General features: G+C 41.2%; 1 protein-coding gene across 3 annotated transcripts in view; it reads left to right on the top strand.

Moving 5' to 3' along the window:
• Window positions 1-1,659: 1,659 nt before the first annotated feature.
• slka (STE20-like kinase a) overlaps window positions 1,660-14,990 on the top strand; it is a 37,622-nt gene continuing 24,291 nt past the window's right edge. For all 3 annotated transcript variants that reach the window (XM_021611226.3, XM_021611234.3, XM_021611228.3), the window contains exons 1-5: window positions 1,660-2,815; window positions 7,411-7,575; window positions 10,913-10,961; window positions 13,220-13,369; window positions 14,095-14,167. In XM_021611226.3, coding sequence (XP_021466901.3) covers window positions 2,663-2,815; window positions 7,411-7,575; window positions 10,913-10,961; window positions 13,220-13,369; window positions 14,095-14,167 — 590 coding nt within the window. In that variant the 5' untranslated portion in view covers window positions 1,660-2,662. The remainder of the gene's footprint in view (window positions 2,816-7,410; window positions 7,576-10,912; window positions 10,962-13,219; window positions 13,370-14,094; window positions 14,168-14,990) is intronic.

Here is a 14,990-nt window from a genome sequence, read left to right as displayed (position 1 = left end):
ACCCTTTGTTGGCAATGACAGAGGTCAAACGTTTTCTGTAAGTCTTCACAAGGTTTTCACACACTGTTGCTGGTATTTTGGCCCATTCCTCCATGCAGATCTCCTCTAGAGCAGTGATGTTTTGGGGCTGTTGCTGGGCAACACAGACTTTCAACTCCCTCCAAAGATTTTCTATGGGGTTGAGATCTGGAGACTGGCTAGGCCACTCCAGGACCTTGAAATGCTTCTTACGAAGCCACTCCTTCGTTGCCCGGGCGATGTGTTTGGGATCATTGTCATGCTGAAAGACCCAGCCACGTTTCATATTCAATGCCCTTGCTGATGGAAGGAGGTTTTCACTCAAAATCTCATGATATGGCCCCATTCATTCTTTCCTTTACACGGATCAGTCGTCCTGCTCCCTTTGCAGAAAAACAGCCCCAAAGCATGATGTTTCCACCCCCATGCTTCACAATAGGTATGGTGTTCTTTGGATGCAACTCAGCATTCTTTGTCCTCCAAACACGACGAGTTGAGTTTTTACCAAAAAGTTATATTTTGGTTTCATCTGACCATATGACATTCTCCCAATCTCTTCTTCTGGATCATCCAAATGCTCTCCAGCAAACTTCAGACGGGCCTGGACATGTACTGGCTTAAGCAGGGGGACACGTCTGGCACTGCAGGATTTGAGTCCCTGGCGGCGTAGTGTGTTACTGATGGTAGGCTTTGTTACTTTGGTCCCAGCTCTCTGCAGGTCATTCACTAGGTCCCCCCCGTGTGGTTCTGGGATTTTTGCTCACCGTTCTTGTGATCATTTTGACCCCACGGGGTGAGATTTTGCATGTAGCCCCAGATCGAGGGAGATTATCAGTGGTCTTGTATGTCTTCCATTTCCTAATAATTGCTCCCACAGTTGATTTCTTCAAACCAAGCTACTTACCTATTGCAGATTCAGTCTTCCCAGCCTGGTGCAGGTCTACAATTTTGTTTCTGCTGTCCTTTGACAGCTCTTTGGTCTTGGCCATAGTGGAGTTTGGAGTGTGACTGTTTGAGCTTGTGGACAGGTGTCTTTTATACTGACAACAAGTTCAAACAGGTGCCATTAATACAGGTAACGAGTGGAGGACAGAGGAGCCTCTTAAAGAAGAAGTTATAGGTCTGTGAGAGCCAGAAATCTTGCTTGTTTGTAGGTGACCAAATACTTATTTTCCACCATAATTTGCAAATAAATTCATTAAAAATCCTACAATGTGATTTTCTGGCTTTTTTTTCCTCATTTTGTCTGTCATAGTTGAAGTGTACCTATGATGAAAATTACAGGCCTCTTTCATCTTTTTAAGTGGGAGAACTTGCACAATTGGTGGCTGACTAAATACTTTTTTGCCCCACTACATGTGGACCTAACCTATTTCAGACTGACAAGGGGGAGTGGGGTTCAAAAATGGACTGGCTTATTGTTAATACACTGGAATAAATCAAGCCTTTCAGAAATACATATTTCTTCAAAGCAGTGAGCTGGCTGCTTGAACCTCGATGTGAGACAGAAATTGCAAATGACAAAAGAGTGCGTGACAAAACAATTCAGAAGGTGGCGCCAAAAGCACGGACTTCAATTATAACTCGCATCACTTTAGTTTGAACAGGGAGGGTGAGGGTCAATGCAATCAAAAAAAAATTACATCAGTTAATTAAAATGTAAATATGGAAATGTAAGATTTGATGATGAACTGGAATCGTATTTAGGCCTCGGCTAATTGCACAGGAATAAAACATATCAAGCCTGTTCAATTTCAAATTGAGTCAGGTAACTGAATTAAACAAATTGATATGAAGAAGACTGCATTTGAGTGGAATTTGTTTAATGTATTAGTAATCGGTTGGAAGGAATTTATCAAATGCTTTGTTTGGCCATGTCAAGGCTTTCATTGCGGCTGCGCTTCACGGGTACGCGCTTTCCACAACATGCAGCAAGGAGGAGGTGGCAAGGCACTCTATCAATTCTGAAGTTGGTTCGGTATGAAGGAATATTCCCTATTAAAACCAACCGGAGGAAAATGAAATGTTTAGAAATGGCCACACCATAAATGACTACCGTCTCGTGGAGCTTCAAGTCTGAGAAACTTAATTTCATTCTCGCGTTTATTTTTCCGTTCCTTGTGACGACAGAGGACTTGTATTAGATTGCGTGGTTGGGCCGTAACTACGGGTTATAAGTATGTCTTTGAAGGGAGTTTTATGAAATCGCTACCGCTGAACTTCAAGAAGATGCTGCTAGTCTGTTGAGATCCATTTATTAAACCGGTTGTTACATTGTCTAAGAATGACGGTGTGTGTATTGGGGCAGTAACGTTAACCATCCCAAGACCACCCTTGTGAATTTTGTTGAGAACGATCAAATCTAGCCAACGTGTTATGTGAACTGTTTAATTTACAATAATAATAATGCGCGATTGATGTTTCAGCTCATGAGTAAATTCGGGTATTGAATTGTAGTTTATTATTATTGGGTTTATTTCAAGAATCGTCTGTCTACTTGTCTAGCGGCTAAATGGACACAGTGGCGCGAGCAAGCTGCCCTATTACAGCCTGATAGACACTTGGACGTTATTGGGAATATTGGATTATTCTTCTTTCTTTGTGGGAATTGCTGGAAAGGCCACTCATACTAAACTCACAGAAGATGTCGTCGTTCTTCAATTTTCGTAAAATCTTCAAGTTGGGGTCTGATAAGAAGAAGAAACAGTATGAGCACGTACACAGAGACGAGAACCCGGAGGAAATCTGGGAGATTATTGGGGAACTGGGAGATGGGGCCTTTGGGAAAGTATACAAGGTAAAACGAACGGATATATTATCTTTCAATATAAAATCCATTAAGATCAAGTCTGTAACTCATGATACCTTCGTACAGGAAGTTCTACTGAGAGACATAACTCAACCCCTCCTATCATCAACATGTCAAATATGCCTTTTTTTGTTGTCTCATGGCCCATCTAATTTTGTCGTTTTTGTTCACCCTTGACATGTCAAATACTAGGCTACCTCAACATGAAATAGCAAGACTCATTGCCTGTCTAAACAGTACTTTATTTTTTACACAACCCAAGGGAACATGTCTCACAACTGTTCTATGAATGAATATTGAATATGGTAGTGGTATCCTTACTGAATTATACATTGCTGGTAAACAATGACATTTTCAATGCTCATCTGTGTCAAAAATTCAGTTTTCAAGGAGTGCCTCTCCTAGAAAGTCAACGGGGCCTCCATAATGATATGGTGGGTGATAAGTGCAAATAAAAGGGTTCAAGTTCATACTCCCAGAACAGCAGTGCAGTGGGGTATGAAAGTCCTCATGGCCAGTTGGGAAGGGGAACTCTTTGGCTGCAAAACAAATCAGAATAGTTCACATTCAAGAAGAGCTTATTGTTGACTGTGAAGATGAGAGCAATATGGATTGCTTGAGGGTGTGAATTGCAGGCAGTAAACCTCATAGGAAACAGGATACAGTTGAATAGTTCCCTAGATAAGTGGGCCTTATCAGTCAGAAAGGCCCCAGCAGTGTAGACACATCATCATTAGTGAACAGGTACTTTGTTGGCATAGCTCAGGGGTGAGCAGGATGTGCGTTAGTACCATATACTGTAGTAGGTTCTCATGTCGGAAGGTCAGTATGTGGGTGGAAATTTGAGAAAATGTACATTGGCTATCTACAGGTAACTGCATAAATAATGGAAACATGTGAGTAATTTAGGGATACAAAGTATATTGAAAACAGGTGGCACCTGAGACAGCGTTTTCCATCACCATCAACAAAACATCCAATTATGGAATTTATCGTAAAATAATGGTGTCACATCCCTCCAATAGAGTTCCAGACACTTGTAGAATCAATGCCAAGGTGCATTGAAGCTGTTCTCGCTCTTGGTGGCCCAAAGCCCTATTACGACACTTTATGTTGATGTTTCCTTTATTTTGCCAATTAACAGTTGTATTAGTCTATTCTTGGCTCTGCGGCTAGTAAGCTAAACCATTCAATAGCTGTCATGCTTAGTTAAGGCCTGAACATTACTCTGTCAGGGTTGGGACCAACACACTGAGAAATAGAACTGTTGATGATTTACCCCCTGCTGTACTTTCTTCGTTGTCGTGTTTGGGACGGGTGTCATCTTTGACCGAGTCAGCAAGATGGAGCAGAGGGAATATCACTGTTTGTTGCTGACCTGTTCCTACATGGTATCTGCTAACGGAGCTTTGATGACCAAGAGAAAAATATACATTTGAAATCGATTTAATTTTTTCCTCATGTTTATTAATGTCTAATGTAAACAAATTGTTATCGCATGCGCATGTTCAGGTATTCTACAGGTCAGAAGTCTCTTATTCAGTCCTTGGAGCCTTCCGTGTCTGCTGATTCTCTCCTTTTCCTGGAACTTAACTGATCAAATAATGTCAGTGATTAGCCAGTGAGTCAATTTTCCCCAGTTACCCATGTCTTCATTAGCTGATTAGCAGGCAATGATGAAAGCCAGGACTGGAGACACTGCAGCCCTCAAACAGAGTTGGGGAAAACACCTACCTGTTGTCATTGTTTTGTAATTATTTTTCTTGTCATCCTCAGTCAAGCATTCTAATGTCTAATGTCTCTGTCAACATAAGAACATCTTTGGTGTGTCTAAACTGGATATCTTTTGTCACTAGTAAACACATCATGTCAACTGTTTCAGTGAGCTCAGCTCTAATATTATCAGTCACAGATTGTACTATATAATTCCTATCCACTCCCAGTCATGGAATGTAGTAAGTTGAGTTTGCCCTAATGGTTAACAATATATTTTTTAAAGGCACACGTAACCTACATAGCAATGCATACACACAAACTATCTAGGTCAAATAGGGGAGAGTCGTTGTGACACGAGGTGTTGCTTTATCTGTCTTTTGAAACCAGGTTAGCTGTTTATTTGAGCGATATGAGATGGAAGTTCCATGCAATAAGGGGTCTATATAATACTGTACGCTTTCTTGAATTTGTTCTGGATTTGGGGACTGTGAAAAGACCCCTGGTGGCATGTCTGGTGGGGTAAGTGTATGTGTCAGAGCAGTGTGCATAGCCGATCACTTGACCAAATCTGTTACCATGTAATAACAATATCATACCCTGTACACTATTATCTTAGTCATCCCTTGTCCTACAGCCATTGTTCTACACTGCTGTACCTTAAAGGAGAATTGAGCTCTTTCACAAACAAATCTCTATTTTTGGTGTAAGTGCATGATATAAAAGGTTCCACACTCCTTTTTTCACTTGTTCACTTGTTTTTGAGAAACTTACCCCAACCAGCGATTTACTTCCTGATCCTCATTGTGTACTACAGGGGCTCTGAAAAAAACATGGAACAAATGCTGCAAAAAACACCCAAAGACGTCCTTTTAGAAATGCAAAAGCTCTTAGTATAGTGGTGCATGTCTTTAGATGTTGTACACGTGAAATTGTCATTCTATACTTTATCCACAACATTATATTCCATTTACTTGCGAATCAAGCTGTACTTGGGTGTTTTTGGACCATTTTTTCAGAGCCCCTGTACTGCACAACGAGGATGAGGAAGTGAATCACTGGTTTTGGTAAGTTTCTCAAAAACATGTGAAATCGACAAAAAAGTATCTGGACCTTTGTATATTACATGCCATGTCAATACGTGTATGTGACCAAATAACGTTTGATTTGATTTACATCAAATAGAGATTTGGTATAAATAAAAGTGATCCTTTTAATATCATATTCCATGTGTTATTTCACAGCCCTGTAGTGGCTGTGTCATGCTGAGGTGTGGTGGTGTTAGAGGTGGCAGCAGTGGGTGAATCAGCTGGCTGGGTCTGGGAGGAAGGGGATTCTTGGCATTCAGTCTGAGTCACAGCTCTGAGCTCACCCCATGACGGGCCGTGGAGCACAGCCGCTGAAGTGGGTGTGAGGACAAGCCAAAGCTCCCTGTCACAATGGCCAATAAAAACAACTGATAGCCCTCTATTTACATACTGTAGCTAGGTTACTTTCCCCTTCATCATTTGAGAGCGCATTACCTTCTCTTCTGCGTGCTTGGGGATGTGCCCATGCTTCTTTAATGTAAATCCTTGGACATGTTTTGATTTGGTGTTCTTGCCAGTTTCCTTGTTATGCTTTGCTAAAGGTCAGACTGTTTCTTGGATATGAACCATCAGAGTTCTTGATGGAATGTGAAGGCTCATGCCCAGTAGAACTGAGGTCATAGAGCCCTCTAAAATAGGAAGGCAAATATGCACAGTGTCACAGGTATGACCTCGTGTTGAATGTGTGACTGCTAAGGCTAGGGCAGGCGTTGCCTGGTACAGACAAAAGGGAGTGACTATGTGTAAATATAAATTCTGATGCAGTTCGCTACACTGACACACCCTCTTTCCCTCCTTAACTTTCCTTAACTCCACTAGGTTGGGTCTGTATCCATAAACATTACGGCCAAAGCTTAGCTCAAAATAGCAGCCCCGTCTGCATGAGCGAGAGGAAGTGGAGAATGGAACAACTGGTCATTCTCCCCTTTAAATGTATTCATTTTCAACTAGGTCAAGCCTTTGCAAGTAGCCAAAGGAACATGCATGTATCTATATGCGTTTGACCATTACACATGGTTACTTGTCTATGCTTCCTAAAGCCATAAGCTAATACCATTTTCTATATATCTAATCAAACTTCCTCTTTTGTCAGACCTTGAGCTGGATCCTAAATCACTTCTTTTTATTGTAATTTCCTACTGTCAACATTTGTTATATGGCTATTGGTCACAGTAACTTAACTGTCATGACAATTTTGTTGTTTTAAAAGCAGAAACATGCTTATATTGCTATAAAACAGTATATAAAATATGTTTCGGTAAATGTTTCTACAGTAGTTATCACCGAGGATAGATGGCATAGCTTGGGCATGTGGTATCCGTTGTTCCTGAAATGAAACACATAGGAACAGTTAACCTTGATAGACTAGTTAATACAGTTCAGCTAACAGATGATCCGTTTTCTCCAGACTCCACACTGTAATTGTCCTGACCCCAGATGCGAATTTGGCCTCTCCTCAAGCTGATTTTCCTGCAAATATAAAGCCTCTTACGTTTTTGTGTCTGAATGATGAAATACATTTACAGAAAGATGTGACCTTTTTAGAAAATTGCCTTCAGCTGCTCTACCATAAACCACTCCAATGCTAAATGCTCCAACTCCAAAATGGCAGTGGCCTTTTCATGTTATCGTTACCGTTCATAAATGTCTTTACATTAACCACTATCCATTAGTACGGCTAATAATCTGTTGCTCTTTTTCTGCGGTATGAGTTTGATCGAATGGTGCTTGTTATCAGGGGAATATATTCACTAATTTCCTTTGTTGGTGTCTTTGTTTCAGGCCCAGAACAAGCAGACTGGAACCCTGGCTGCTGCCAAGGTGATCGATACCAAGACAGAGGAGGAGTTGGAGGATTACATGGTGGAGATAGACATTCTGGCCTCCTGTGATCACCGTTACATAGTCAAACTGCTGGATGCCTTCTATTATGAAAGCAAACTGTGGGTAAGTGGGCTCCCTCTGAAGGGATTGGGTTTCTCAGATGTGGAGAACAGGGCCACTGACAGTGTTCACAGTTCACACCACTCACACACTTGTGTGTATACTCATGAACCTGCTAAAGTGCGGGAGTTCACCGTCTAACACTTGAGAAACATCAATCTATATGCACCTCACACAAGTCAAACATGATGATATTCCTAATTTATTCACAAACCAGTGCTTGAGATTACGATTTAAATAAGGTCACCTCACATTCTTTTATCAATGTCGCCCCTTATTCTCTCTCAAGCCCCAGACTTCACATGGGGATAGTGCTGAGCGACCATTTTGTTTTTATGCATTTTTTTCGATAATTTTCGGTTCAATTACTTGAATTCCGTTTAGTTTGTATTTCTGTGTGAGCCCATTGTGCCGTTTCTCTAGAGAGAAATCAGATAATTCACAAGAGAAGTCAAGAACTATGGGACACTGGGTTGAAGGGAGTTGAAGTTTTCACTAAGGAAATATTCAACCTAGCTCAGAGCAGAAACGTGGAAATTAACTACAATGACCAGAATCCACTGCGCTGATTCTTTCGGATACACTTTTACCCTGCTATGTAAGGTTAGATACACACAGAACGCATGAGAGAGGAATGTACACAACGACGAGAGGGATAGAGACAGTTTGTGAAAGTACCTTTTCTACTTTGAAGAACTAGTAAAAGGATTTTGTCAGAGAGCTCTGCAGCATCCTTAGGCAGTCTAGTGTATCTAAATAGGATGGCTAAAGACAGAGATAAGGTTAGGTGGTCTGACTGGCTGGCTGCTACTGCCTTAGCAGAGATTAAATGATGACAAAGTCCTCAAATAAAAACAAAGTAATATACTCAACATAAATATCTTATTATTTCATAGTAATTTCCTATTTCTGTATTTTTTAAAATCTTTATTTAACTAGGCAAGTCAGTTAAGAACAAATTCTTAATTTCAATGACGGCTTAGGAACAGTGGGCAGCCTGAATCAAAACTGTGATTATTTTTTCATAAATGAACCAACCTCAAAAAGCACTAATCACCATCAACTGCTGTGTGAACGCTGTCAGAGGATCCTGTCACACTGTTGGTGTGTTTGGAGAGAACAACAGCGCATTTATGTCCAGGTGGTATCATGTGATCCCCCGCTGTGGGGCTGCAGCCATGGGAAGATAATGGACTGCTACTCTGGGCTTGAGAAAGTGCTAATGAATAATTTAGAGACATCAAACCTTGTCGTGTGTGCCACTGGTTGAGTCCTGAGAGAGATTAATGTGTAACGTATGCCTTTAAAACATGTCAGGCGTTTAGTTAATGTGTGTGAACATTCCATTCAGCCAAAAAAAGGACTCATTCATACCAAACCCTGTGCAACAGTAGGTGAATGCTGTGAAATATACATAAGGCAGGCACTGCCAGTAAAATGGTAGCTAGCGGCTGATGTCTTATGGCACGGTTAAGGCATAGTAAACAATAATGGAGATCTTTACTGCTGTAAGGATAATTGTATCATATTTAATTCATGATAACATTAGTAAACCGTTTCAAATGGTTCATTATTGTAAAACGGTTAGCCCTCCATTGATGTGCATCATTACATAATGGATCACCAGTCTTTCCATCCTCTTTGTTTAACTCACTGAATGGGCGTTGCTCAGTGAGGGTTTTGATTGATTTGTGCATCCGATACCTCAAGCTGCTGTTTGACACGTCCTGGCTATGCTCCCATAGATCAGGTGATATAGTATAGTTCACAATAGCTTTTATCACAGAGGCTGGTCAGTTTTCACATCTCCAAAACTGCATTAGTCCATGACATCATCTGATAAACCAGGCGGAACTTTTTCCATGGTGTGCCAACTGAACACAACACAGGTTTGAAGTTCTGTTCCTTCAATTTACAATTTGCTAAGCCCCCCCCCCCCCCCTTGGTTACTGTTGCAACCTTGGACAACATTTTCCCGGGAAGCCCAATTCCCCATCCAACCACTGGCGAAATCCCCTCACAGTGATCTCAAACTTTTAGCTAGCCACTGAAGGGTTCTGAATTCACTGTCAGCACGCAGTCAAAGCTATATCCACTTTTGGAGATAACTAGTGCTCTCAAATCGTATCCTGATGTCGACAGCAGATTGGAGATGTATTCATAACGTTCCTAGCTTTGCTAGCTAACATATATTTTGAGAAAAAAAAAAACTTATATTAAGTGGCTAGCTAGCGTTAGAAACTTGGGGTGGTCAATAAGACAGAGCTAGCAAACAATATAACAAGTGTAATTTCAGATTTAAAAAAATTCTCCAACAGGTCCAACAGGTGCTGCATTTCAGGAACAACAAGTAGCAAGTACCTCTGGTGTACTGTTCAATTATTTAGCCATTTAAACATACATTTTTTAAACCGTTTTTGCCATATCCCTCACTGGCTTTCATGCAATACAAACGTGAGCTTGTCAGAGTTGTCAGATTTTACACAGTTGCTATCTATTGGAGTGCTGCAAGTGGTTGCCCAAAATTCTGGGATGGTGCTTAGCAAAGGGTCAATTGATAAAGTTATCTTTAATAGTTGTTGTAGAAAGTGTTGGAATGGTTCTAAGAGGTTATGTAGAGTAGACCTCTCATTCCTCTGCTGTGTGTGTGGACCATTGTATCTGAGGCAAGGGCTGCTACAATGATTCTTCCTCCTAGGAACAACACTGGAGCAGAGCTCAATAGAGTAGGCATTTGTTTTTCCTCACATCTTCCTGTAATACAAATAGTGTGGTCAGATTTGAATTGCTTGCAGTGACATTGCTGTCTGAGGACTCCACACTTTCTTTGAAATAGAGCTGATGTAAAAACTTGATGTCGTTTCTGCTGCAGATTAACAAACATGTATGCCAAACTGAATCCCTTACAAAAAATGAGGAAGTCCCCTTCATGAAGTCTCACACTTGATAAGTTATTGCACTGGTTAGCATTGACCACGAGAATTTGAATAGCTTTCACAAGGTTGTTAAGATAATTTGCTGTGAAGGATATCTGTAATTGAGTTGTCCCTTTTTTTTTTTACATGTGAATTAAGCTCACAGTTTACATAATAGAATGTGAATATCCACTGTGAAACTCACTCATCTTATTAAATGACAAGTTTGTGCATGCAACAGAGTAGGTTGAATCAAAGTGTCTCGCAAACGCCTTTTGTGAAATGCTGTTTTCATCCAGCGCCAAAGAATTTGACCTCGAGGCTCCCTCAAAACGTTGATGTCTCCTGCTTTGAGTGTTACTCTGAAACGCACATAACATTGGGGGGGACACATTGGTACAGTAACTGTATTTTTCTCTCCTCAGATTCTGATTGAGTTCTGTGCGGGAGGTGCTGTCGATGCAGTCATGTTGGGTGAGTATGGATTTTCAAAAAGGAATACATGGAAAATGTCACTCATCAGTCAGATCAAATGTTTTTTTCTATTTCAAGACATTTCAGCCAGTGTAGAATGTTCCCTCCACTCAGTGGTGGAGTGGTGAAAGTGTATCATAGTTCCCATTTCTAGGAGTGGTTAGTCCAGTTTTAATGCCTCAGTACTTTCCTTTGTGTTCTTTGGAATTTAAGGAACCTCCCACCATTGGTTTAGAGTTGTATTCGGACTTGCTGATTTGATATTTTAGTCATTTAGCAGACGCTAAATGTCCAGAGCGACTTACAGGAGCATTTAGCTTTAAGTGCCTTGCTCAAGGGCACAGACAGTCTGCTCAAGGATTCAAACCAGCGGCCTTTTGGTTACTGGCCCAATGCTCTTAATAATCGCTAGGCTACAAAATTAAGCCTGCAGATGTGACTGGGTGATACGAATCGCTTTGGCTCATAATTCATGCAAATTATAACAGTGAAAAAGTAACAGTGAGAATAACCACAGACAACTTAAATCTACCGTCAAACACTCATGGTTTATTTGGTAAACACACGGTAAAGCGGGGCAGGAAAAGGGGCTGAGCTGGACCCAAGGAAAGAAACAAATCTCCCAAAAACACCCCTAAGCTAGACTAGCCTACTTCAATACAGCTAACTAACTAACCAAAAATACAGTGGGTGGTCCACCCAGTTCTAACTAGTGTTCTTAGACAAAGTATTCCTACGGGTAGTGTATGCCCATGGGCGACTTGTCTTGGTACCCCCTTTCCCCACCATCAAACAAAGTCAAAAACCATAACAAAAACAATACTCACAGGGTAACAGACATTGTGACATGTAGTTGCTAAACCAAACAAGAGATCTACAGAGAGATTGAGCTCCAGAGAAAACAACTGAATGGGTTTTAAACCAAGGGAAAGGGAATGTGATAGGGTAAGGGAAAAGGAGAAGGTGTCTTCTGATTGATGATTGATTGGTGACTGATTGGGGAATGATGATTGTCACCTGTGAGGGGAGAAGGAGAGAAAAGAAATACACACAGGATACACACAGGTTACCTGTATCTGTAACACTGGGTGTCAGTCTTTACACTGTGATATGTAAGATATTAAATTAATCTTTGAGTTGAGACCACATGTCCTCCATTTTGTAACAACACCCTGTCATTATATTGTACCACACAGTTTATAGTGAGTAGATCACAATTCACACAGGCTGATAATGATAGCACAAATAGCCTGTTTTGTGTAATAAGTTGACATAGGCTGCTACCATTCTTCACTCTAAGCATGTAAGTCACAGGGGGTTGGTGGCACCTTAATTGGGGAGAACGGTCTCGTTCTAATGACTGGAGCTGAATAAATGGAATGGTATCAAATACATCAAACACATGGTTTCAGTTTGTAGGTGTGTTTCCTGACCGATTCCGCGTTTGGTTGATGATGTTTGTCCCCTCAAAATCGCCACAATGAATCTAAGATAAAACAAGACATCTGTAATTAATTTTAATGTTTTTGCTGAGAATGTTTGAGTTGCGCAATTTGACATCTTAAGGAGTTTGTTGCAGGATTTCGCTAGTAGAAAATGTGCAACATGTTCTACTATGTAGATAATGCCAGGCTGCTGGGCAGGTATGTCTCATCGTGTATGCTGTTGGATAGAGCGCAATCACCACAGCTCTTCACCCCATGTTAGTGGGAAAATGGACATCATCAAATGAAATCATTTACCCGTTGTGACGCACGGATGGTCCAAACTCCGTTTTAGGTTAGACTGACTTTATCACCTAAATTATCCTATTTACACTTTGTAGTCAATTTTGACACTGGAATAACTGTGTCTGACTCATATTGATGCCACAGGCTGTTTTTTCAAAGGGATTCGTTGCTTTTTAAAAGCAGTCACTCTTTAAACAGAGAAGAGATGTCATGGTTGAACCTCTTCTGTTGGATCAGGAGTGGTCCAGTGGTGTGACTCACTCTACCATGCTGTTGGTCCAGTTATGACTGCTGGCTGTGGGAAGAAGGGCATGGAACAGTGTTCTTTTGCAGTTGCTAAGGGTTACAGGCCCATGTCTCCAAATTGTTATGTTTAGTGTGTGTTCACCATGTACTATGAAGGATACAGTACATAAAGCATTGGTAAAACCTTCATGAAATGTCAACATACGACACAGAAAGTTCCAGTGGATAGAGATTTTATGGTACACTAAATTCATGTGGATGCTTCCGTCTTTGCCTCTGCAGAGCTTGAGAGGCCTCTGACAGAGCCCCAGATCCGGGTGGTGTGTAGGCAGACGTTGGAGGCCCTGGCCTACCTTCATGAGATCAAGGTCATCCACAGAGACCTGAAGGCCGGGAACATCCTTTTCTCACAGGAGGGAGACATCAAATTGGGTAAGGCCTTGCCTCGCTGGACTTCTATTGGCTCTTTGTCTAAGAATATCTCCTACTGTATTTCATGAGTAGTAGGCTGTCCTCTGTTGACTTGCGAATAGGTTTAACTGGTATCCTGAAAAGATATTGTTCAAACGTGACACTTCTAACATGCTTTAGGCTGGAAAAGTGTAGTATTACTACCCCTTTGAGTGCCTTTGCATCCAGCCCAGTAGAGAATGTAGTGGACTGGACACTGGCCTGATATGTATTGTTAAAAATACAGGTTTCATGATGTGGGCGATTCATCATCATTATTGGCAACATGCAGGCTGCAAATGTATGCAAATGAAGCCTTGGATATGTAAATGATTGCAGTTGAGTTAAGTGATAGCATCCATAGCTACAGTTTCCATGATGATTCATACGATGTAGGCATACAGAGGGTCGTGACGGGGCTAGGCGTAGCCTTAATTAGCAGGCAGTCGCTAGCTACACAACGCTTCATTTGACCTCTCAGATGTACTCGAAGACTGCGTTGAGACTCACAGTAACATTCTGAAATAATCACAAGGTAGTGTAGCAATGACAGTAGAAGTAGTCCTTTATTATTCATATAATGTGGATGTATATTAACCTATATTAACCTTTTCTTATAAAAACAATGAAATGCATAAAGTCTCTGTCATTCTCCATCTCTACCCAACTGCCCAACTACTAAATTCTGAATCAATGTCTGTTTTCAGCTGACTTTGGCGTGTCCGCTAAGAATACCATGACGCTGCAGAGAAGAGATTCTTTCATTGGCACTCCATATTGGTGAGTCATGCTGTTCTGATTCTTTATGTATCCATTTTATAGAGCTTCTGATTTGAACTGAACAAAACTTGTGTGAGGGGTATTTCATTGCCACGGGGCAACCATTTGTTTCGCAGCGATGATGTCAAGCTAATTACCAGTATATTACTGTAGGGGTGAATGAAAAAGCTCTTTCAGAGTGTCCAAAGCACTGACTCATGTTCCCAATAGTACATTATTTGAAACTAACACCAGAACGCACACTCGGTGTACACAAATGCACACCAGCTTTCACCACACACACACACAAAGAATGGTACTTGTGGGCACTCACCACACACACACACACACACACACACACACACAGAGGGTTTCCGTTAGGAAAATGTGGTGCCGGACATTTGACCAGCAGCATTTTAATTTACTGGACATTTGATTCATTTACCAGACATGTATGCATTGGTGCGTAACCTGATTAGGGTGTCCACCCACGGTGCTCAGGATGACAGAAATCAATTTTAGATTATGGTCATTTATATTAACAGAACATGCAAGCTCTTCAACCGATCGCTACCTGCACCTGCCCAACATCCCTACTCTGGACGGCTCTGACTTAGAATATGTGGACAACTACAAATACTTAGGTGTCTGGTTAGACTGTAAACTCTCCTTCCAGACCCATATCAAACATCTCCAATCCAAAGTTAAATCTAGAATTGGCTTCCTATTTCGCAACAAAGCATCCTTCACTCATGCTGCCGAACATACCCTTGTAAAACTGACCATCCTACCAATCCTCGACTTTGGCGATGTCATTTACAAAATAGCCTCCAATACCCTACTC

This window comes from Oncorhynchus mykiss, chromosome 1 (genome assembly GCF_057628025.1).
Source record: "Oncorhynchus mykiss isolate SJ-2025 chromosome 1, ASM5762802v1, whole genome shotgun sequence".
Lineage (NCBI taxonomy): Eukaryota > Metazoa > Chordata > Actinopteri > Salmoniformes > Salmonidae > Oncorhynchus > Oncorhynchus mykiss.
This window is presented reverse-complemented; position numbering and strand designations above follow the sequence as displayed.